This window comes from Scyliorhinus torazame, chromosome 11, assembly GCF_047496885.1.
Source record: "Scyliorhinus torazame isolate Kashiwa2021f chromosome 11, sScyTor2.1, whole genome shotgun sequence".
NCBI lineage: Eukaryota > Metazoa > Chordata > Chondrichthyes > Carcharhiniformes > Scyliorhinidae > Scyliorhinus > Scyliorhinus torazame.
This window is the reverse complement of record NC_092717.1, coordinates 139,699,779-139,724,479: the sequence shown is the minus strand read 5'-3', so window position 1 is coordinate 139,724,479 and position 24,701 is coordinate 139,699,779. Positions and strand designations below refer to the sequence as shown.

Here is a 24,701-nt window from a genome sequence, read left to right as displayed (position 1 = left end):
AAACGTAGATGAAAATTAAGTGATGCAGCTGGAAGAGTAAAACTATAGAGACAAAATGATGATTGAGTGGGCAAAACTATAGCATATCGATTTCAGCACAACTAAGTTAGGTCAACAATTTTGGACCAAAAAAAGGATTGATCTGAGTATTATTTAAATGGTGAAAAGCTTAGAACAGTGGAAGTTGAAAAAAATTTAGAGGTTAATGTGCACAGATTCCTAAAATGTGGTAGCCAGGCACAAAACATAATTGAAAGAGCCGATGGTATATGGAGTCCAATGGTGAATGAGGAGGAAACCTGATACTCAAAGTTAAGCAGAAGTTAAAAGTGAGGAAACAGTTTGGTATGAAGCCAAAGTAGATTGGAGACGGTCCAGGCCAAGGATGGAAGACCATGGATGAAAGGGAAGGGGTTCCTCCATTCAGTGCTTTCCCATGGGTGAGATATGCAACTACGTCACAGAGACTATCATACTGGTTTAGCACAGTGGGCTAAACAGCTGACTTGTAATGCAGAACAAGGCCAGCAGCGTGGGTTCAATTCCCGTACCGGCCTCCCCAAACAGGCGACTAGGGGCTTTTCACAGTAACTTCATTGACGGCTGCTTGTGACAATAAATGATTATTATTCGTACAGTAAAATGAAGAAATAAGTTTATAAATTTAATGATTCATAGATAACTTAGAGGCAAAATAAAACTGATTTATTCTGAAGTAGTGTCATCATATTAACAATTGGATATAGCACGTGTGGAACTTTGAAGTGCTAATTTCAGTAATTTATTGTGTTTATTCAAAATACAATAATAATACTAAATGTCTTTGAAGATACCTTTCGTTTTACTGTCAACTTCATCTCCTGGCACAGCAAGTCTCTTTTTGCCAAATTCTGGACCAACAGGCTTCATTGCTGCTCTCTGTTGCCTCTCACTCTGTTTAGAATACACAAGTAACGAAGAGGATACGGATTCTGAGGAAAGGAGGGAGTATTCCGCAAAGGTGTCCAAACTATTCCCTGTTAACCAATTAAAGTTCCGTGCACCTAGACAGAGACATCAAGTACAAACAAAAGGATAATACTCACTTCCCACATTTGGAATATTTTTTGTTCAGACAAATCTAGGCATTTCTCAAACAGTCTTCCACTATCAGAAATGTAAGCATATAAGAAACAGGAGCATGGTATTTGACCTGGTGAGCCTGCTCCGCCATCCAATCAGATCAAGGCTAAATTTCTTACTCAGCTACACTCTCCAACTCTGTCCCATAATCCCTTAATTCCCAAAGTACACAAAAATCTACCGATCCCTTTTTTAAATATACTCAGCAACTGAAAATCCTCCACAGTTCCTGGGATAGGGAATTCCAAAGGTACACAACCCTTTGAGTGAAGAAATGTCTCATCATCAGTCCCAAATGGCTGGCCATTTGTTCTGAAACTGTGGGCCTAGTTCTATATTCCTTAGCCAGGGGAAACGTCCCAACATCGGATTTATGAAGTCCTTTCATAATGTTTTATGGCTCAAATAGATCACCTCTCATTCTTCTAAATTCTAGAGAATATAGACCTATGCTACTCTATTCAAATTCTCCACATAGGATACTCCCCTCATCCTAGGAATCAATCCAATAAACCTTCACTGAAGTCCCTTCAAGGCAATAATATAAAAAGCAAATTATTGCGGATGCTGGAATCTGACACGAAAACAGAAAATATTGGACAATGGTAGCAGGTCAGATAGCATCTGTGGAGAGAGAAGAGAGCTAGCATTTTGAGTCTGGATGGCTCTTTGTTGCAGAGTCACCCACACTCTAAGCATTAGCTCCCTTCTCTCTCCACATATGCTGTCAGACCTGCTGAGATTGTCCAGTATATTCTGTTTTCCCTTCAAGGTAATATCCTTCGGGAAGAACCTCAGATAGCATCCCACATTCAACCATTTTCTTTAGAGTCTGTTGGGTCAAATTCAAATATAACTCATCAAGTTCAAAAGACATTCAGATTTGAATCTTACTAACAATAGAACAGTCAATTGCACCACCATGGTCACAGGTTTTAGGCATAATGATATTCTGGCAAGGTGGGAATTTATTGCCTACTCCGAGGTGGTGAGTGGTGAACCAACTGAGTAGCTTCCTTGGTGACTTCGGAGCCAAGAGTCAACCATGTTGGTGGGAGACTGGAATCACATGTAGGTCAGACCAGAGAAGGTTTTCCTTCACTGTCATTTAGAACATTAATGGACAAATTAGGCTTTTAACGACAATCTGAAAGTTGCACGTTCACTTTTACTGATGCTACCTTTTTATTTCCAGACATTTTTTTAAAAAACCAAATTCAAATTATCAAACTGGTGAGATTTGAAGTTGCTTTCCTTGGATTATTAGTCCAGTAGTATAACCATTTCCCCAAAAAGTGTCACCACGAATTAGAATGCAAACAGAGTTACACTTACCAGGATTCTGAGTTGGTGTAAACTCATAATGAGTTTGGGTGGCCCTAATTTGGCCACCCACTGGCCTTTGACCTGCAGCCGATGCATCTTGTGTTGGGATTCTAATACTGCCTGGCGTAGCCTGAGTTTCCACAAACAACGGAGTAAGAATTCTACTGCGTTGATGCCAACTTGAATCAATGCTGTAATCCTAAATAAAAAGTACAGATTGTGGAACAATGAGCGATATGTGATAACTAACATTTTGCAAAATGAGTTAAAAATTAAACTTGAACTCAGTTATCTGTGGCACTGTAGCACTGATTATTTTAAATCTTTAAAAAAAAGGCAAAAGCTGTAGGAGCAAACATACATCTATATATACACACATATAAACACAATGGGAACAGCTGCAGAACATTCTGTAGCATGCAACAATAAAGTGGATTAACTAATCATGGCAGACTTTTTAATAAGCTTCAGGAAGATGTGCAACTAGTCCTCTTGAGTTCCTCTGGCTAAATAGGATGTTTTGTAAGGTAACAATAAGAAGAAACACAAATGCAAGTTGAACCTAGTAAATCAGGCAGGAGTTGCTATATGAAAAATTTAAACGATTTTTATTATTAAAAAACGTGAATGGGTTGATTAGCAATAAGCAAATGAAAATGGAGGGTAATAAATCTGGCCGTACCAGCATCACTCATATACAAAATAAATTAAAAGAAATAGGCATTTTTATTCCAATCAGAGTTTATAAAATGGGTGAACTCTGAAGTCTGCATTTTTGTTTTAAAAGGAGTAATGATGCAATTGTAGTCTTCAAAAAAATTAATTATGTTACATCTTGAATGTAGAAAAATATACATGAAAAATTAATCTGATATAACAAACAATTTTTTCGTATTTACTTGAAATTTGCATTCAGACAGGGGATATTCAAACATCTCACGGCAGTAGTCAGGGCTGCGACTTGTCATTTCCAGTAGCACGTTGGTGGCTATACTGAGATACTGGGTCTCTATCTTGTTGCAATACAAAGATCCAAGAATGGCCATTATTCTGTCCAAGGTGCCAGTTGGAAGTCTGTTTTCATGACTCCAGAAGTTTCTGACATACAATCTGACAAGAACATGAAAAAGATTTTAAATTCATATTTCAAAAGTAATCAATATCAACTGACAAGACTCTACAGGAACTGAATATTTATGAATGATCCAATTCTTGGCAATGTTTAACAAGTGATTAGTTACGTACTGTAGCGCAGGATTTTCATCAGTCAGTCCCTGAAGTAATGCATCTGTTGCTGACATGTATATCTCTTTTGATTCAAGGTCAGGTTGATTTTCAGGGTCTCTGCAAAGAGAGGAGATATACCTCATTCATTTCCAAATGCATTAATAAATGGAACATTTTTCTCCTGCTAACTTTCTGCAGAGTAAACTTGGGAACAAACTTCCATACTTAATAACTCTGCATTTTCATTCACACTTTCGAACATACACAGTTTGAATTGATCTATTTATTTGTTTTGTCTGAAGAAATCCAACAGATATAGTCTAGTTTTGGTTTACAGGGCAATAAACAAAGATGAGAAGTGGTCATAAAACACATCAAACGGGACTTCCGGTTGCGACTATGCAGAGCTAAGTCGCACATTCGGCAGCTCCCGCTTGGAACGGACTTTCGGGCTCTTTTCAGGGCCCCCAACGGCATTTTTCGACATTTCCCGGTGTGGGAAGACGACGGCAACATTCCCCCGACAGTGCATGGCTTGGACCAGGAGCCGGGCGACTAAAAAAGTGGTGGTGAACCCAAAGAAAGTGCGAGGGAAGAAGAGCAAGATGGCGGCGGGCGGGGACCAGGCAGCGTGGATGCAGTGGGCGCAGGAGCAGCAGGAGGTTATCCAGCGCTGCTTCAGGGAGCTCAAAGCAGACCTGCTAGAGCCGATGAAGGCTTCTATCGATAAGCTGCTGGAGACCCAGACAGCCCAGGGGGTGGCGATCCGCGTGGTCTGACAAAAGATCTCCGATAACCAGGACGAGATCTTGGGCCTAGCGGTAAAGGTGGAGGCGCACGAGGCGCTCCACAAGAAATGGCAGGAACTGTTCGAGGAGATGGAGAATCGGTCGAGGCGCAAGAATCTGTGGATCCTGGGCCTCCACAGGAGGGACTGCTGAGGGAGAGGCGTAGCCTCCAGGCCGAATTCGACCTGTTGACCACCAGGAAGGCGGAGGCGCAGTGGAGGAAGGCCCAGGGGGCGATTTATGAATATGGGGAAAAGGCAAGTCGGATGCTGGCGCATCAGCTTCGGAAGCGGGACGCAGCTAGGGAGGTCGGGGGAGTTAAGGATAGGGGAGGGAGTGTGGTGTGGAGTGGGGTTGACAGCAATCGGGTCTTCAGGGACTTTTATGAGGAACTGTATCGGTCCGAGCCCCCACTGGAGGGAGGGAGGTATGGGCCGCTTTCTGGACCAATTGAGGTTCCCGAAGGTGGAGGAGGGATTGGGGGCTGGATTGAGGGCCCCGACTGGGCTGGAGGAGCTGGCCAAAGGGATAGGGAGCATGCAGGCGGGGAAGGCACCGGGGCCGGATGGTTTCCCGAGTGAATTCTACAAAACATATTTGGACCTGTTGCTGGTTAGGACCTTCAATGAGGCAAGAGGGCTTTGCCCCCGACGATGCCCCGGGCACTGATCTCCTTGATCCTGAAGTGGGACAAGGATCCCCTGCAGTGTGGGTCTTACAGGCCAATTTTGTTGTTACAAGTAGATGCCAAGGTGCTGGTGAAGGTCTTAGCAACGAGAGTTGAGGACTGGGTGCCGCAGGTGATCCACGAAGATCAGACGGGGTTCGGGAAGGGGAGGCAGTTGAACGTGAATGTGCGGAGGCTCCTGAACGTTATGATCCCAGCGAGGGAGGGGAAGGCGGAGATAGTGGTGGCGATGGACGCTGAGAAGACCTTTGATAGGGTAGAGTGCGGGTACTTGTGGGAGGTGCTGAAGAGGTTCGGGTTTGGGGAGGGGTTCGTCAGGTGGGGTTAGGCTGTTGTACAAGGTCCCGATGGCGAGTGTGGCCACGAACAAGAGGAGGTCCGAGTACTTTTGGTTGCATCGAGGGACAATGCAGGGGTGTCCCCTGTCCCCCCTGCTCTGCGCACTGGCGATTGAACCCCTGGCTTTGTCACTGAGGGAGTCGAGGAACTGGAGGGGGTTGGTGCGGGGTGGGAGGAGCATAGGGTGTCGCTCTATGCGGACGACTTGCTACTTTATGTGGCGGACCTGGTGGGGGGGGAATGCCGGAGGTAATGAGGATCCTCAGCGAGTTTGGGGATTTCTCAGGGTACAAGCTCAACATGGGGAAGAGGGAGTTGTTCATGGTTCACCCAGGGGACCAGGAGAGGGGGATTGGCGAGCTCCCACTAAAAAGGGCGGAGAGGAGCTTCAGGTATTTGGGAGTCCAGGTGGCCAGGAGCTGGGGGGCCCTGCATAGACTTAATTTCACGGCGCAAGTGGAGCAAATGGAGGAGGAGTTTAAGACGTTGCCGCTGTCCCTGGCAGGTAGGGTGCAGTCAGTTAAGGTGACAGTGCTCCGAAGGTTTTTGTTCCTGTTCCAGTGCCTCCCCATTTTTATCCCGAAGGCCTTCTTTAGGCAGATCAACAGGAGCATAACAGGGTTTGTGTGGGCGCGAGGGACTCCGAGGGTGAGAAGGGTGTTCCTGGAGCGGAATAGGGATGGGGGGGCTGGCACTGCCCAACCTCGGTGGGTACTACTGAGCCGCCAATGTGGCGATGGTGCGCAAGTGGGTGATGGAGGGGGCTGCATGGAAGAGGCTGGAGACGACGTCTTGTGAGGATACGAGTGTGGAGGCGCTGGCAACGGCACCGCTGCCGCTCCCTCCAATGAGGCATACCACGAGCCCGGTGGTGGTGGCTACCCTCAAAATCTGGTGGCAGTGGAGGCGGCACGGGGGGGGGGGGGGGGGGGGGGGGGAGAGAGAGAAAGAGGAGAGTGGGGGCCCCGGTGTGGACCCCAATACGGGGGAACCACCGGTTTGTCCCAGGGAGAATAGATGGGAGGATTTTCGGGATGGCACAGGGCCGGGGTAAGGTGGTTGGGGGACCTGTTTGTGGATGGGAAGTTCGTGAGCCTGGGTGAGCTGGAGGAGAAGTATGGGCTCCCCTCGGGAACACCTTTAGGTATCTACAGGCAAGGGCGTTTGCCAGGCGGCAAGTGCTGGAATTCCTGCTGCTGCTGCCACGCACGGTACAGGACAGGGTGCTCTCGGGGGGTGTGGGTTGGAGAGGGGAAGATCTCGGCAACTTACCATGTGATGCAGGAGGAGGAGGAGGAGGCCTCGGTGGAGTTGAAAGGAAAGTGGGAGGAGGAGTTGGGGGAGGAGATCGAGGAGGGGATGTGGGCAGATGCTCGAGGGGGTGAACTCTTCCTCTTCGTGCGCGAGGCTCAGCCTCATACAGTTTAAGTTGCTGCACAGGGCACACCGGAACAAGGATGAGCCGTTTTTTTGGGGGTGAGGACAGGTGTGTTAGGTGCTCAGGGAGCCCAGCAAACCACATCCATATGTTCTGGGCATGCCCAGCGCTGGAGGAGTTTTGGAAGGGCGTCGCAAGGACGGTGTCGAGGGTGGTAGGATCCAGGGTCAAACCAGGCTAGGGGATCGCAATATTTGGGGTTGCAGGGGAGCCAGGAGTGCAGGAGGCGAAAGAGGCTGGGCAGCACGGTAGCATTATGGATAGCACAATTGCTTCACAGCTGCAGGGTCCCAGGTTCGATTCCGGCTTGGGTCACTGTCTGTGCGGAGTCTGCACATCCTCCCAGTGTGTGCGTGGGTTTCCTCCGGGTGCTCCGGTTTCCTCCCACAGTCCAAAGATGTGCAGGTTAGGTGGTTGGCCATGATAAATTGCCCTTAGTGTCCAAAATTGCCCTTTGTGTTGGGTGGGGGTGTTGACCTTGGGTAGGGTGCTCTTTCCAAGAGCCGTGCAGACTTGATGGGCCGAATGGCCTCGTTCTGCACTGTAAATTCTATGATAATCTATGATTCTGGCCTTTGCGTCCCTGGTAGCCCGGCGAAGGATTCTTCTTCAGTGGAAGGATGAGTGGCCCCGAAGCGTGGAATCCTGGATCAACGATATGGCGGGGTTTATTAAATTGGAGGGGGTGAAATTTGCCTCAAGGGGATCGGTGCCAGGGTTTTTCAGGCGGTGGCAACCGTTCCTGTACTTCCTGGCAGAACGGTAGACAATGGTCAGCAGCAGCAACCCGGGGGGGGGTTCTATTTTATTTTTCTTTGTCTACACTGGGGGATCTGAGGGGGCGTATATATTTGCTATGTGTTAATTCGGGGTGTTAATTTATTATTTATGTATAAGGGGGAGGGGGGCACGGGGGCTGTTTTATTTTGTTTTGTATTTAATTCTATTGGGTTCCTTTTGCATTTTGGTGCTGATATTTTGTGAAAACTTCAATAAAAATTATTTTAAAAAAAATAAAACCCATGAAACATGCCTATTTTATACTCTAACCTACCCAGCCCATGCATCCAATGACACTTTAAAAGATTTTGTTTTGAATCTACTTTTCATTAATGGAAGTTGAAACGATTTGGGCATACTGGTCCTGACGACCATGAAATATCATTCTGGGTTCAGGAGTCCAAAGTATTTATTCATCATTTAATACTTCTTAGGAGATTGATGGGGTCTTCATTTAACCACCTTCTCCCTCTGACTGAAACACCTTGAGCTTCTCTAATCATTCCTGATAGCTCACTCAGTGCCTTTACACTTGGGTTAATCCTGGTTAGCATTCTCTGCACATTTCCCCTGCATGGCTCCACTGAACCCTGGTGACCCAGAACATGGCTGGCATTATCAAGTGTCAGAATGTCTGCACGCCTACTGTTCTGGCAATACACCTTATCATCCTGAAATTAAAAACAGGAAATAATGGAAATACTCAGCAGGTCAGACAGCATTGGTGGACACAGAAACAGAATTAACAGTGGGATTTTCCAGTTTTCTTTCCAAAGCATTGGGCTCAGGCGAGAGAAGGGGTGTGAAGTTGCACTGCCAGCTTTTCCCACCACATTTTTAAAGACTGCAAAAAAATATGCTGCAGGCTTGGCTCACGCCATCACACTGGCAGGGCAATGTCAGAAACTGGGAATCCGGAGGTCAAGGCGGCTTTTTTTAAAGGGCACCCCCCGATCCCTAATATAAAAAAGGAACCCATACCATGTACAAGAGAAGCCTCCAATGGATCTTCCCAGAGAGCCCAACCCCTGACACTGACCCCTGGCACTGCCAGAGTACCAGGAGCAGTACCAGGAGCAGTACCAGGGCGGAGCAGTACCAGGGCAGGGCAGTACCAGGGCAGGGCAGGGCAGCCCCCCCCCCCCGGGCTATATTTACCTGTGCGCCTCTGTCGGGTTCCCTTTGTGTGAAAAGCAGTTGTAAACCTTGCTGACAGGGGAATTCCAAACGTGGGAGAATGCTAAGGCAGGGAAGACCGCGATTCAATTTAAAATGTAGGGAAAGAGGGCAGCACGGTGGCGCAGTGCTTAGCATTGCTGCCTCACGGCGCCGAGGTCCCAAGTTCGACCCCGGCTCTGGGTCACTGTCCATGTGGAGTTTGTACATTCTTCCAGTGTTTGTGTGGGTTTCGCCCCCACAATCCAAAGATGTGCAGGGTAGGTGGATTGGTCACGCTCAATTGCCCCTTAATTGGAAAAAATGAATTAGGTACTCTAAATTTAAATAAATAAAATGTAGGGAGGTGAGGTTCCTGCTCATTAAGTCACCGGCGAGGGCAGGGAAAATCAAAAAAGCAAGATCTTGCTGGGGAGTTTCCCGTTTTCTGATTCTTGCGATATTTTGGACCCACGTCGCCATCTGTGCTCAGTGAACAGGGTGCAAATGTTTATGGTAAATGATATGTCATCGGAACAGTTCCAATGGGAGATTATGACCAGAAATGTTAACTCTGTTTCTCTCAGGGGAAGTGTGGTGATGCTTACAGATGCTGCCAGACCTGTTGAGATTTTCCATTTTCTCTTTTGGATCCAGTGGTTAGCATTGCTGCTTCACGGCACCGAGGACCTGGGATTGATCCCAGCCCCGAGGACCTGGGATTGATCCCAGCCCCGAGGACCTGGGATTGATCCCAGCCCCGAGGACCTGGGATTGATCCCAGCCCCGAGGACCTGGGATTGATCCCAGCCCCGAGGACCTGGGATTGATCCCAGCCCCGAGGACCTGGGATTGATCCCAGCCCCGAGGACCTGGGATTGATCCCAGCCCCGAGGACCTGGGATTGATCCCAGCCCCGGGTTACTCTCCGTGTGGAGTTTGCACATTTTCCCCGTGCCTGCGTTTGTCTCATCGCCACAACCCAAAAAGATGTGCAGGGTAGGTGAATTGGCCACGCTAAATTGCCCCTTAATTGGAAAAAAAGAATTGTGTACTCCAAATTTATTTTTAAAAACTGTTTCTCTCTCCATAGATGCTGTTCAATATTTCCAAAATTTTGCCGGTTACACCTCAACATGCTCTTGGTTTATTTCAATTACTATTCAGTGTCATCTCGACATTGAAACACACCATTGGCTGGATTTTACAGGTCACCTGTGGACAAAAAGCAGGAAGGTGGGGATCTGTAAAATAAGGCACCACGGCATTTGACAGCAGGCCCATCAGTGACCTGCCCCTTGCCATGATTTTATGAGCGGTGGGGAAGGTGTTGGGTGGGCTGTGGTCCATGGCCCAATTGAGGTTGTAAATGGGTAACTAATGCCCATTTAAGGGCATCATAGCGCCACCGTTCAAGATTTAACTGGCGGCAGTAGAGGCCTGCGCTCAACATGCAACTGTCGGGTTTGATGTTGCAGAAGGCTGATCAGTTGAAGGGAGCGGGACCTTTCTGCGTCCCTGGTGGGAGTATGAAATTCTGATTAAGCAGGCCGTTTTTCCTGGATGCTGTCCAATGGTTGTTGTAGCTGCACTCAGCCAATCAAGTGGACAACATTGCATTACATTTTTGACTTGCAACTTTTACGTGGTGGAAAGGCTTTAGGGCATCAGGAGGAGAGTCACACATTGCGGACTACCCCAGTCTCCAACCTGCCTTTATAACCACAGTATTCAAGGAGCTGATTCAGTTAAGTTTATGCTCTTGGTGACCGCTAGAATGTTAAGGGAATTAACAATGATAATACTGTCGAATGAAAAGGGGAGATGGTTAAACTTTGGGCACGATCTAATGACCTTGTCACACCCGACTCGGTGACGCGATGAGGCCGTTAAATGTCACGAGAGGCCTGAACGCCTATGATGCCCAGAACATCTCACCAGATCTAATGAGTTTTCGCAAAATGTCGCGATCTGGACCTCGCACTCACTGGGCATGATCCAGATTAACATATTTAAGCGAGGCATTAGCCTCATTTAAATATATTTACACAACTGTGGACCAGGCTTAATAGCACCTGGGGGATGGGGGTCCCAGGTCATTAGAGACCCGGTGGTCAGGCTCTGGGTTGGGGGGGGGGGGGTACCCTGGCACTTCTGCTAGCACCCGGACACCTTGGCACTTATATGATTCCCAAACCTGGATGCTGTGTAACACTTGCTGCATGCTTGTGCAACAGTCTTATTAATTGAGGAATTGGGAATGAAAGTAAATGCTGTGCAATCATCAGCAAAGATCCCAGTTCTGACCTTAAGTTTGAGGGAAGGTCATTTATGAAGCAGCTGAAGATAGTTGGGCTGAGGACACAAGAGCCAGTGTTTTGGTATCGAATGTGCTTTCAACAACCCTTTTTACTTTCATAGCTTCCCAAGCTAAATGACATTTCCCAATTTGACCCAGAAGAAATATTATGAAACCAGCTTCGCTGGATCAGGAAGATTAACTTGTGAAGCTTTGCTAAAAGTAACTAACTTCATGCTGTTTAGGTCACCCAAGGATGGGTACTTAAGTACACATTTATCCAGAGTTAACTTCCTTAATGTTTTACTTGTCCTTAAAACACTCTACTTTAGTTTGTTTCATTGCCATAACTGATACAACTGAGAACCGGGCTGAATGTGGAAGGTTCAGGGGGAATTGAAAATGCAAATAAGAGAAACAAAGGTAAAGAGTAAGAGTAGAAAATTAGTTAACAAAAAAGGAATCCAAAAGTCTTCTGTTGGTATCTAAAAAGGTGTTAAAAAGAGTAGGACCGATTAGAGACTAGAAAGGAGAATTATGCATGGAAGCAGGGGGCATGGCGGAGGTATTAAATTAAATTGGATTTGTTTATTGTCAAGTGTACCGAGGTACAGTGAAAAGTATTTTACTGTGAACAGCTCAAACAGATCATTTAATACATGAAAATAAAATAAAAAGAAAGTACATACTAGGACAACACAAGGTACACAATGTAAATACATAGACACCGTCATCGGGTGAAGCATACAGGAGTGTAGTATTAATCAGGTCAGTCCATAAGAGGGTCGTTTAGGAGTCTGGGGAAGAAGCTGTTTTTGAATCTGTTCGTGCGTGTTCTCATAGAATTTACAGCGCATAAGGAGACCATTCGGCCCATCGAGTCTGCACTGGCTCTTGAAAAGAGCACCCTACCCAAGGTCCCCACCTCCACCCTATCCCCATAACCCAGTAACCCCACCCAACACCAAGGGTAATTTTGGACACTAAGGGCAATTTATCATGGCCAATCCACCTAACCTGCACATCTTTGGACTGTGGGAGGAAACCGGAGCACCCGGAGGAAACCCACTCACACACTGGGAGGATGTGCAGACTCCGCACAGACAGTGACCCAAGCCAGAATCGAACCTGGGACCCTGGAGCTGTGAAGCAATTGTGCTATCCACAAGGCTACCGTGCTGCCCCGAAAGTCTCAGACTTTTATATCTCCTGCCCGATGGAAGAAGTTAGACGAGTGAACAAGCTGGGTGGGAGGGGTCTTTGAACATGCTGCCTGCTTTCCCCAGGCAGCGGGAAGTGTAGATAAGAGTCAATGGAAGGGAGGCAGGTCCGTGTGATGGACTGGGCTGTGTTCACGACTCTGAAGTTTCTTGCGGTCTTGGGCCGAGCAGTTGTCTTACCAGGCTGTGATGCAGCCAAATCGGATGCTTTCTATGGTGCATCTGTAAAAGTTGGTAAGAGTCAGAGTGGTTGCCGAATTTCCTTAGTTTCCTGAGGAAGTATAGGCACTGTTGTGCTTTCTTGGTTGTAGCGTCGACGTGGGTGGACCAGGACAGATTTTTGGTAATGTGCACCCCTAGGAATTTGAAGCTGTTAACCATCTCCGCCTCAGCCCCGTTGATGTAGACAGGGGGTGTGTACAGTAATTTGCTTCCTGGTCAATGACCAGCTCTTTAGTTTTGCTGCCACGGAGGGATAGATTTGTTGTTGTTGCACCACTCCACTAGGTTCTCTATCTCCCTCCTGTATTCTGATACGTTGCATCTGTCTTTGTCAAGGAAGATGCTGCCCACATCTTGGTGAATGAGGAGAAGGTTCAGACACTTGGAAGGGTTAAAATTGATAAGGAAGTATTGAATAGGCTGCCTGTATTTAAAAGTTGATAAGGTACCAGGAGTGGGTGAGATGCATCCAATTGGGACATTGAGGGAAGTGATAGCAGAAATTGCAGAGACATTGGCCATATTTTTTCAGTTTTCCTTAGACTCAGGAACTGGAGAAGTGGAGAATTGCAAACGTTACACCCTTGTTCAAAAGTGTGCAAAGGTGAGCCCAGCAACTGCAGAGCAGTTTAATCCCAGCAGCGAGGGAGCTTTTAGAAATGATCATTTGGGACAAAATTGAAAGTCACTAGGACAAATATGGCTTAATGATGGAAAGCCAGTAGGGATTTGCTATGGGCAAATCATATTTAACTAAACTGGAGTTTTTTTGAAGAGGAACAGAGAGGGTTGGTGAGGGTAATAATTTTAATGTGGTATACATGGACATTCAAAGGCATTTGTTACAGGGCTGCAAAACATATCAGTGAGGAAATTAAAGCTAATGGATAAAAGAGACAGCAGCACTATGGGTATGAAATTGGGTGAGCAACAGTGGTGAATCGGACTGGAGGGAGGCTAATGGCGTTTTCCAGATTGGTATTAGGGCCCCTGTTCTTCTTGATCAATATTAGTGACTGGACTTTGGTGTACAGGACACCATTACCAAACTTGCAGATGATACAAAACATGGAAATATTATGAACCATGAGGAAGATGGTGCAGAACTTCAAAAAGGACAGAGGTTGGTGGAATGGGTGGGCAAGAGGTAGATTCAATTAATGCAGAGAAGTGTGAAGCGATTCATTTGGATGGAAGAACGCAGAGCCAATCTAAAACAAAGGGTGCAATTCTAAAGGGGACTGGGGGAACCTGGGTGTATATGTGCATAAATAATTGAAGGTAACAGGTTAGGTTGAGAGAGTGCGGTGAATAAGGTGCAAAGCATTCTGGGCTTTATCAACAGGAGCAGAAACAAAAGCAGGCAAATGATGTTAAACTTATAAAACATTGGTTCAATCTCAAATGAAGTGCTGCATCCCAGTTCCAGGCACCACACTTTGGGAAGAATGTGAAGATGGAGCGGGTGCAGAAAAGATTCACAAGAATCAAAAAGGATCAGAATCATAGAATTTACAGTGCAGGAGGCCATTCGGCCCATCGAGTCTGCACCAGTCCTTGGAAAGAGCACCTTACTTAAGGCCACGCCTCCACCCTATCCCCATAACCCAGTATCACTGCCTAAACGTTTGGACAAGGTGCAATTTATCATGGACAATCCACCTAACCTGCACATCTTGGGACTGTGGGAGGAAACCAGAGCATCCGGAGGAAACCCATGCAAACACGGGGAGGAAGTGCAAACCCACAGACAGTCACCCGAGGCTGGAATTGAAATCGGGACTCCGGAGCTATGAGGCAGCAGTGCTAACCACTGTGCCATCAGATCAGTTAAGAAGGAAGATTGGAGAAGTTTGGACTGTTCACCTTAGAGAAGAGAAGGCCAAGAGGAGGTTTGATAGAGGTATTCAAAATCATGATGATAGGTCTGAACAGGCTAGGTGGGGAGAAACCGTTACCATCAGTGAAGGATCGAGAACAACAGGGCACAAATTTATGGTAATTGGCAAAAGAAGCAATGGTGACATGAAGAAAAACTTTTTCATGCAGCAAGTAGTTAAGATCTGGAATGCACTGCCTGAGACTCTGGTGGAGGCTGGTTTTATCGAAGCATTCAGAGAATTGGGTCATTTATCTCAAAAGAAAAGCTTTGCAGGGCCAAGGGGAAAAGGCAGGGTTAACCGCTTCTACACAGGGCCACACAGACCTAATGGACTGAATGGCCTCCTTCTGCTGTATTTCTATGAGTTTATAAACTTGAATACATCAAAACTACCTCTGATCTAGTCCGAGTGCACAAACAATTCAACTGACCGATTAAACTTCACAATTGATTTTTTTTAAAGATATGTCAGCTTTCAGTGACATCCTAAATGATTAACTGGGATGGGAGTAACAGTCTCTGAACAGTTTTTAAAATCATTCCAGATCAACTCTGCCTCATGTCTAAATCAGCTTTCTTTAGTGACCTCAAGGTGCTATCATCACAAATCTAAAGCAAGTAACACTTTGATATTCCTTAACCTTGTACCGATCCTCACTATTTAGTGAATCAAGATAACATTTTAATCAATCTAATCCACATTTGGGCAAGGTGCAAGCACCATCTAGAACTGGACACTTAAAGGAGGCCACAACTAACATTCATCACAAACGTAAAATTACTGGTCACCGGTATAATTTGCTCAGATTCAACATGATCGTCCTGCTTTTCCTGAGAATTCTCTTCATTACGTGTCAGTTCAAGGGTTATGCCTCGCTGCTCTGGGCAGTCCATCGCACAATCCGGGTACTGCCCAAATCATACCGGAAGCACCTTTTAACTGTTCCTGGGGTATCCATTGGATTCATTCACCGATTATTTTGTTTCGATTTTGTCTTCTGCTGTAATTGCCATATCAACTAAAGATGCTTCCACGCTCATTCTATCTGCCTTGAATCTTTTATTGAGTCCTACGTCTGAACTATTCTGAAATCTGGCAATTATGGAGTCTTCTGTTTTTTGTGACATCAATTTTCTGTTCCATGAAATCTGAAGGAAACGGCTTACATTTTTCAAGGCAGCAAACACCTGATCCGACATGGTCTCCGTCAAACCACATGCCTGTCCATATGGGGCACATTAGCACAATCCAGCAATTTAAATGCTTGTACTGACTCAGGTATCCCCAATATGGACTTTGTCAGCCTTTTACACAGTCTGTTAAAAATTCATGACATATTCTTCCATGAAATGATCATGAGTTTTCTGAAATCCAGCAATTCTGAGCATGGATTTACAGCTATTTAACAGCTGCGTCTTTCGTCCAGATTTCACCCGCGAACTAGAACAGAGGTCCAAACTTTCACCACAATCCAACTGACGGCCATCCACCTCAAAATATTTCTCAATTTAGTTCTTGTGGGAAGCGGCAATACCAAGGTCATACCTTGATTTTTCTTTGGTAGAATCATTGCCCATGTCCCCATATCAACCTGATTCTTGCATTGGTCATAGAGCTCATTCTCTATGAGGACATTGGAGGAGAGTTACACACTGTTCAAGCTGTTTTCTGACAATTTCCACAATGGTCACTAGAAAATCTTTTTTTTGAGGAAAACCATTTTTTCATTTGCGAATTTCACCTTTAGGCATCCATCCTCTGCTATCATGTTCTATTCCATGAAGTCAGGCAGTGAAGGATAGAATTGGAACCTAATCCTTCATGTTCAAATATTTTATTTATGGGGATGCACATACAAATGTGCATCTCCTAACCCACCCTCCACAGTTTCGGTATTTCCCTTTACAGGATTAGTAGTGAATCCCCAGTTAACCACCTGCCTGCAATTAAACATAATATGAAATCAACAATGAAGTTCTCAAGCAGGTTTGCCAAGCAAAATATTTTCCTTCTAAATTCATGCTGCCTGTTTCCCATTCAGAAGATGTAACATACTGGTACCTACCCCTCCTACTTCTAACAATTTTTTAAGAAGCAACATTGCTGTTAGCTCAGAATAGTTAACGCGTTTGAGTTTGAACTAATAGATTTGCTTGTATTGTATTTTAACTGTATCCTTAGTATACTCAATAAATCAATTAATGGCTGACCACAACATTTCCACGAACCTCAGCAATTTTGAGGAATAGATAAAGCAACTAATCATATTTTTTTTAAAACCCTTTAATCGTCTCCAAGCACAGCAGTGGTGACCATTTGTTTTAATGCTACAGCCACTGCATACTTTTGTTAAGGGCTTCAAATCAAATGATCGGTGGTCTACTCAATGATTTATTGAAGTGTTTTGCATGATCTCAAACTTGAGTCTAATAAGGGTAGAACCATCAGCATTTTGGGTTTTCAATTCTTGCTAAACTGTCATTGATACAGCACTGCACCAAAAAGGTTTGCTATAGTCAAGTCTCCAATGCTCAGGAGGTTGAATCAGTTGCCATGGACTGGGCCTGACTAAGTCAGAGTATAATGTCAGAGCTCAGCACCAAAATAGCTGATCAACATCTAGCAAACATTAGTGCTTCTCAAAGACTCAAATAAACCATAAACACCTTTAGATCAATTTCTTCTACTTTAATAGCTTACACTGTAAAACATTTTAAAATTCTAATGTTTGATTTTTTTCTATCCTCATGTCGAACGGTTCTTTGTAAATTTTGAGCAGTTGCCTAGACATTGTATGAGGTCAAGGTGAAACTGCAACTCTCATGAGTTTGTTAGCAAGTGCTGGAACTGGTATGGAGTGGGCCATTTAGGACGGAGATAAGGACAAACATCTTCACTCAAAGTCACTGAATATATTTAAGAAGGAACTCAAAAGACATCAAGGGGTATGGGTAGATGCAGGAGTAAGAAATTGAGATAGAGGATCAACCATGATCATATTGAATGGCAGAGCAGGTTCATACGGTTCAGTCACCTACTTCTGCTCCTATTTTCTATGTTTCAATGATCAGAGCAGGTGAAGGATCTTTCTTTTAAATCAGCTTGTGTTGCTAATGGTCATGGCACGATCCACAGGAGAATAAAAATCACAAACCCAATGGCTTGCCTCCTTTTCTCACATATACGAACAATACTCTGTAACCACACAGATTTTGTCAACAGAAGCGGGAAATTTCCAATAACCAAAGTCCAGATGAAATACAAACATGCAAATTCAGAGCAGGAGTAAGCCATTCGGCCCATCAAGCCTGCTCCCCCATTCAATAAGATCATGCCTGATCTGCCGGTGTCCCCAACTCTACATTCCACCTACTGCTGGTAACCTTCGGCTCCCTTGTTAATCAAGAATCTTGCAAATATTCATTGCCCCAGCCTCCGGGGGGGGGGGGGGGGAAAGAGTTCCAAAGATCCACAATTCTTCCCATCTCCATCTTAAATGGAGATCCTTATTTTTAAATTGGTGTCCTGAGTGCTCGCACCACGTCCCCAAGTCCTGATTCCAACATTGACATAGAACTCAAGCTGTAGGTCCAGAGAGGAGCAGTCTTTACTGGAGAGAACCTCTTGCAGGTCTTTTTTATGTTAACCTACTAATTATATAGGTATGACCTGTGAACTTTATCAGAATTTTTTGATTACTTTGTTCTAAAATATTTAAAATAATTAGAATTGAAGTGTAGCAAATCTCATTATGCGCCCTAGAATGCTTCTTTCAGTCAAGTAGGTTTACAATGAAGTACCATTGAAAAGGTCAATCACTCCAATCAAATAAAACTTTTTCAGCTTGGATTCAGCATTTTATTAATTCCATACCTGTAATTGTCATATATCCACATCAGAATATCGTATAACCTCTCTCGACAAATGGGAGATGGATGCGAAATGAAGGCCATCACTGAACTTAGCATCTCTTTCAGTTCGGTTGACGTTAACTTGGCTTTAATCTTATATACGATATCCAAAGAAACCTTCTGTCGTTCCTCATCCCTTATAAAAGGAGAGAATCGTTAAGAGTTAGTAGTACTTTTATCCAAATAGCCATCCTTTGCCTGTAAACCCTGGATACGCCAACCAGTTCAGTAAGTGAGGATACCATAGCTAGGCTCAGCATGTCGTCACCAGATGTTTGCACACTCTTATTGGATAATGATCAGGGCCTGAAAACCCAGCTAATTTCCTAATTCTCCTCTCTAACTGTGTAATTCTCTTACATGTCATGGGTCAGATCAGCCAACTGAAAACAGACTAAAAATCCACCCTAACTCCTATGTGGCTTGGATCCGTTTCATTCTGGGTGGTGTATTTAGCCCCAAGATGTCAGGAAAGTCTGCAGTGCATCCACACGTGAACTGCTGTATGCCTTTTACAGTTGAGAACATTTTCAGTTGCATGGTATTAAATAAAAATGACATTTCACTTCAACAATGGTTTTCAATTAATTACAAATATGCTTTTGATCCTAAATGCATGTTTAAGGTGAATTATGCCCACCGATAAGCAGAATGAAACTTTCAATTTTGTTTTAAGTTAAAATAATTCAGGAATCGTTTTTTGATATTCAGTGCCATCAAAAGTAAGCATGTAGCTAAAGCACACTCAAACATCCCAAGATTTTTATTTTCCAAATATTTGAATTATCAGAGTTCATTAAGGAGCCAATCTAACAATAAGTGGCTACTTAAAGTCATATTACTCTTGCAGCATGCGATACTAAGTTGATTGAGGCACATGAACAAATTGAGCTATCGTGACAATGTATGACATCTACAGAAGCTTTACAAAACAGAACAAGTATTTACATAGACCCTTTCACAACCATCAAATATCTCCAAATGCTTTACAGCCAATGATGGACTGAGTCAATTCTGCAATGTAAGAAATGTAACATATGGGGAAATGTTATGTAATACAGTGAATCTGGTACTGCAGGACAAGGTGCTATGTTGGTATGATGTGGGTGAACACTAGAGATTCCAAATCGCTTAGTCTTTTTAAAAAAAAATATATTTTATTGAAAATGTTTTCCCAAACAACAATTTTTCCCCTCTTACAAAGCAAACACAACAATAATACAGAAATTTTTAACAATACACAAGTAACAAAACCCCATTATCTTTTGACCTAAGCTAAACTAAACACCCCCCCCCCCCCACCCTGGGCTGCTGCTGCTGGTCATCTGTCTTTCTTCTAACGTTCCCCTAGGTAGTCGAGAAATGGCTGCCACCGCCTGGTGAACCCTTGAGCCGATCCTCTCAGGGCAAACTTTATCTGCTCCAGTTTAATGAACCCCGCCATATCATTTACCCAGGCCTCCAGTCCGGGGGGTTTCGCCTCCTTCCACATGAGTAGGATCCTGCGCCGAGCTACTAGGGACGCAAAGGCCACAACGTAGGCCTCTTTCGCCTCCTGCACTCCCGGCTCTTCCGCAACTCCAAATAGAGCTAACCCCCCAGCCTGGTTTGACCCGGGCCTTCACCACCTGTGAAATCACTTCCGTCACTCCCTTCCAATGCCGGGCACGCCCAAAACATATGTGCGTGGTTAGCCGGGCTCCCGCCACACCTCCCACATTTGTCCTCCACTCCAAAGAACCTGCTCAATCTTGCTCCCGTTGTGTGCTCTATGTAGCACCTTAAATTGAATCAGGCTAAGCCTGGCGCATGAGGAAGAGGAATTTACCCTGCTTAGGGCATCAGCCCACATACCCTCCTCTATCTCCTCCCCTAGTTCTTCTTCCCACTTTCCTTTTAGTTCGCCCACCGACTCCTCCCCCTCGTCCCTCACCTCTCGGTAAATCTCTGACACCTTGCCCTCTCCGACCCACACCCCTGAAAGCACCCTGTCCTGTATCCCCTGTGTCGGGAGCAACGGAAATTCCCTCACCTGTTGTCTAGTAAACGCCCTCACCTGCATATATCTCAAGAAATTTCCCCGGGGCAACTTATACTTTTCCTCCAATGCTCCCAAGCTGGCAAAAGTCCCATCTATAAATAAATCTCCCACCCTCCTAATTCCCAACTGGTACCAGCTCTGAAATCCTCTATCCATTCTTCCTGGGGCGAACCTATGGTTGTTCCTGATTGGGGACCCCACCAGGGCTCCCCGCGCCCCTCTGTCGCCTCCACGGTCCCCAGATATTCTTTTTTTTTTATTTTTTATAAATATTTTATTGAAAATTTTTGGTCAACCAACACAGTACATTGTGCATCGTTTACACAATATTATAACAACACAAATAACAATGACCTATTTTATAAACAGAAAATAAATAAATAATAAATAACAAAAATGAAAACTAACCCTAATTGTCAACTGCCTTATCACAAGTAACACTCTCCAAAAATATAATTTAACAGTCCAATATATAATTATCTGTAGCAACGACCTATACATATTATACTATACATTAACAACCCTGAGAGTCCTTCTGGTTCCTCCTCCCCCCCCCCCCCCCCCCCCTGATCCTGGGCTGCTGCTGCTGCCTTCTTTTTTCCATTCCATCTATCTTTCTGCGAGGTATTCAACGAACGGTTGCCACCGCCTGGTGAACCCTTGAGCCGACCCCCTTAGAACGAACTTAATCCGCTCTAGCTTTATAAACCCTGCCATGTCATTTATCCAGGTCTCCACCCCCGGGGGCTTGGCTTCTTTCCACATTAGCAATATCCTGCGCCGGGCTACTAGGGACGCAAAGGCCAAAACATAGGCCTCTCTCGCCTCCTGCACTCCCGGCTCTTGTGCAACCCCAAATATAGCCAACCCCCAGCTTGGTTCGACCCGGACCCCCACTACTTTTGAAAGCACCTTTGTCACCCCCATCCAAAACCCCTGTAGTGCCGGGCATGACCAAAACATATGGGTATGATTCGCTGGTCTTCTCGAGCACCTCGCACACCTATCCTCCATCCCAAAAAATTTACTGAGCCGTGCTCCAGTCATATCCGCCTTGTGTAATACCTTAAACTGAATCAGGCTTAGCCTGGCACATGAGGACGACGCGTTTACCCTGCTTAAGGCATCTGCCCACAGCCCCTCCTCAATCTCCTCCCCCAGCTCTTCTTCCCATTTCCCTTTTAATTCATCTACCATAGTCTCCCCTTCGTCCCTCATTTCCCTATATATATCTGACACCTTACCATCCCCCACCCATGTCTTTGAGATCACTCTGTCCTGCACCTCGTGTGTCGGGAGCTGCGGGAATTCCCTCACCTGTTGCCTTGCAAAAGCCCTCAGTTGCATATACCTGAATGCATTCCCTTGGGGCAACCCATATTTCTCGGTCAGCGCTCCCAGACTCGCGAACTTCCCATCCACAAACAGATCTTTCAGTTGCGTTATTCCTGCTCTTTGCCACATTCCATATCCCCCATCGATTCCCCCCGGGGCAAACCTATGGTTGTTTCTTATCGGGGACTCCCCCCAAGGCTCCAGTCTTTCCCCTATGCCGTCTCCACTGTCCGCAAATCTTCAGTGTAGCCAACACCACCGGGCTTGTGGTGTAGTTCCTCGGTGAGAACGGCAATGGGGCTGTCACCATAGCCTGTAGGCTAGTCCCCCTACAGGACGCCCTCCTCGATCTGTGCTCCCAGTCCCACCCTTTCCTGCTCTTCCACCTTGGGAAATTCCAGCCGATCCAAAAAGCCCATCATTCTCTCCCTCCCATCCGGGGGTTGAGCTTCATATAATTTTTTATAAAATGTCTTGAACACTCCATTCACTCTCTCTGCTCCCCGCTCCATCTCTCCTTCCTCATCCCTCACTCCCCCTATTTCCCTCGCTGCTCCCCTTTTCCTCAATTGGTGTGCCAGCAACCTGCTCGCCTTCTCCCCATATTCGTACTGTACACCCTGTGCCTTCCTCCATTGTGCCTCTGCAGTGCCCGTAGTCAGCAAGTCAAATTCTACATGTAGCCTTTGCCTTTCCCTGTACAGTCCCTCCTCCGGTGCTTCCGCATATTGTCTGTCCACCCTCAAAAGTTCTTGCAGCAACCGCTCCCGTTCCTTACTCTCCTGCTTCCCTTTATGTGCCCTTATTGATATCAGCTCCCCTCTAACCACCGCCTTCAGCGCCTCCCAGACCACTCCCACCTGGACCTCCCCATTATCATTGAGTTCCAAGTACTTTTCAATGCACCCCCTCACCCTTAGACACACCCCCTCATCTGCCATTAGTCCCATGTCCATTCTCCAGGGTGGGCGCCCTCCTGTTTCCTCCCCTATTTCCAAGTCCACCCAGTGTAGAGCGTGATCCGCAATGGCTATAGCCGTATACTCCGTTCCCCTCACCTTCGGGATCAACGCCCTTCCCAGCACAAAAAAGTCCATTCGCGAGTAGACTTTATGGACATGAGAAAAACGAGAACTCCTTACTCCTAGGTCTGCTAAATCTCCACGGGTCTACACCTCCCATCTGCTCCATAAAATCCTTAAGCACCTTGGCTGCTGCCGGCCTCCTTCCAGTCCTGGACTTCGACCTATCCAGCCCTGGTTCCAACACCGTATTAAAATCTCCCCCCCCATTATCAGCTTTCCCATCTCGGAGAATGCGTCCTAGCATTCGCCTCATAAAATTGGCATCATCCCAGTTCGGGGCATATACGTTTACCAAAACCACCGTCTCCCCCTGTAGTTTGCCACTCACCATCACGTATCTGCCCCCGTTATCCGCCACTATAGTCTTTGCCTCGAACATTACCCCCTTCCCCACTAATATAGCCACCCCCCTGTTTTTCGCATCGAGCCCCGAATGGAACACCTGCCCCACCCATCCTTTGCGTAGCCTAACCTGGTCTATCAGTTTCAGGTGCGTTTCCTGAAACATAACCACATCTGCCTTAAGTTTCTTAAGGTGTGCGATACCCGTGCCCTCTTTATCGGCCCGTTCAGCCCTCTCACGTTCCACGTGATCAGCCGGGTTGGGGGGCTTCCTACCCCCCCCCCCCCTTGTCGATTAGCCATCCCCTTTTTCCAGCTCCTCATCCGGTTCCCACGCAGCTGTATCTCCCCCAGGCGGTGCCCCCCCGCCCATCCCCTCCCATACCAGCTCCCCCCTCTCCCCAGCAGCAGCAACCCAGTAATTCCCCCCTCCCACCCCCCCCCGCTAGATCCCCCGCTAGCGTAATTACTCCCCCCATGTTGCTCCCAGAAGTCAGCAAACTCTGGCTTCCCCCCGTGACCTCGGCTCGCACCGTGCGACGCCCCCTCCTTCCTGCTTCTCTATTCCCGCCATGATTATCATAGCGCGGGAACCAAGCCCGCGCTTCTCCCTTGGCCCCGCCCCCAATGGCCAACGCCCCATCTCCTCCACCTCCCCTCCTCCCCCCATCACCACCTGTGGAAGAGAGAAAAGTTCCCACATCGCAGGATTAGTACATAAAACTCCTCTTTCCCCCCTTTTTAACCCCCCTCTTCGCCCCCCACATTCGCCCCACCACTTTGTTCAAACGTTCTTTTTAATAACCCGCTCATTCCAGTTTTTTTTCCACAATAAAAGTCCACGCTTCATCCGCCGTCTCAAAGTAGTGGTGCCTCCCTCGATATGTGACCCACAGTCTTGCCGGCTGCAGCATTCCAAATTTTATCTTCTTTTTATGAAGCACCGCCTTGGCCCGATTAAAGCTTGCCCTCCTTCTCGCCACCTCCGCACTCCAGTCTTGATAAACGCGGATCACCGCGTTCTCCCATTTACTGCTCCGAGTTTTATTTGCCCATCTAAGGACCATTTCTTTATCCTTAAAACGGAGGAATCTCACCACTATGGCTCTGGGAATTTCTCCTGCTCTCGGTCCTCGCGCCATCACTCGGTATGCTCCCTCCACCTCCAACGGACCCGCCGGGGCCTCCGCTCCCATTAACGGGTGCAACATCTTGCTCACATATGCCCCGACGTCCGCTCCCTCCGCACCTTCAGGAAGACCAAGAATCCTCAGGTTGTTCCTCCTTGCGTTGTTCTCCAGTGCCTCCAACCTTTCCACACATCGTTTCTGATGTGCCTCATGCATCTCCGTCTTCACCACCAGGCCCTGTATGTCGTCCTCATTCTCGGCTGCCTTTGCCTTCACGACCCGAAGCTCCCGCTCCTGGGTCTTTTGTTCCTCCTTTAGCCCTTCGATCGCCTGTAGTATCGGGGCCAACAGCTCTTTCTTCATTTCCTTT

At 46.4% G+C, this 24,701-nt stretch overlaps 1 protein-coding gene across 5 annotated transcripts in view; it reads right to left on the bottom strand.

Annotated features, from left to right (window-relative positions):
- Positions 1 to 24,701, bottom strand: part of prkdc (protein kinase, DNA-activated, catalytic subunit) — a 344,146-nt gene that overhangs the window by 153,168 nt on the left and 166,277 nt on the right. For all 5 annotated transcript variants that reach the window (XM_072467802.1, XM_072467803.1, XM_072467800.1 and 2 more), the window contains 5 exons: positions 18,361 to 18,534; positions 3,694 to 3,792; positions 3,348 to 3,558; positions 2,458 to 2,647; positions 834 to 1,043 (listed from right to left, as the gene is read on the bottom strand). In XM_072467802.1, the coding sequence (XP_072323903.1) occupies positions 834 to 1,043; positions 2,458 to 2,647; positions 3,348 to 3,558; positions 3,694 to 3,792; positions 18,361 to 18,534 (884 nt within the window). The remainder of the gene's footprint in view (positions 1 to 833; positions 1,044 to 2,457; positions 2,648 to 3,347; positions 3,559 to 3,693; positions 3,793 to 18,360; positions 18,535 to 24,701) is intronic.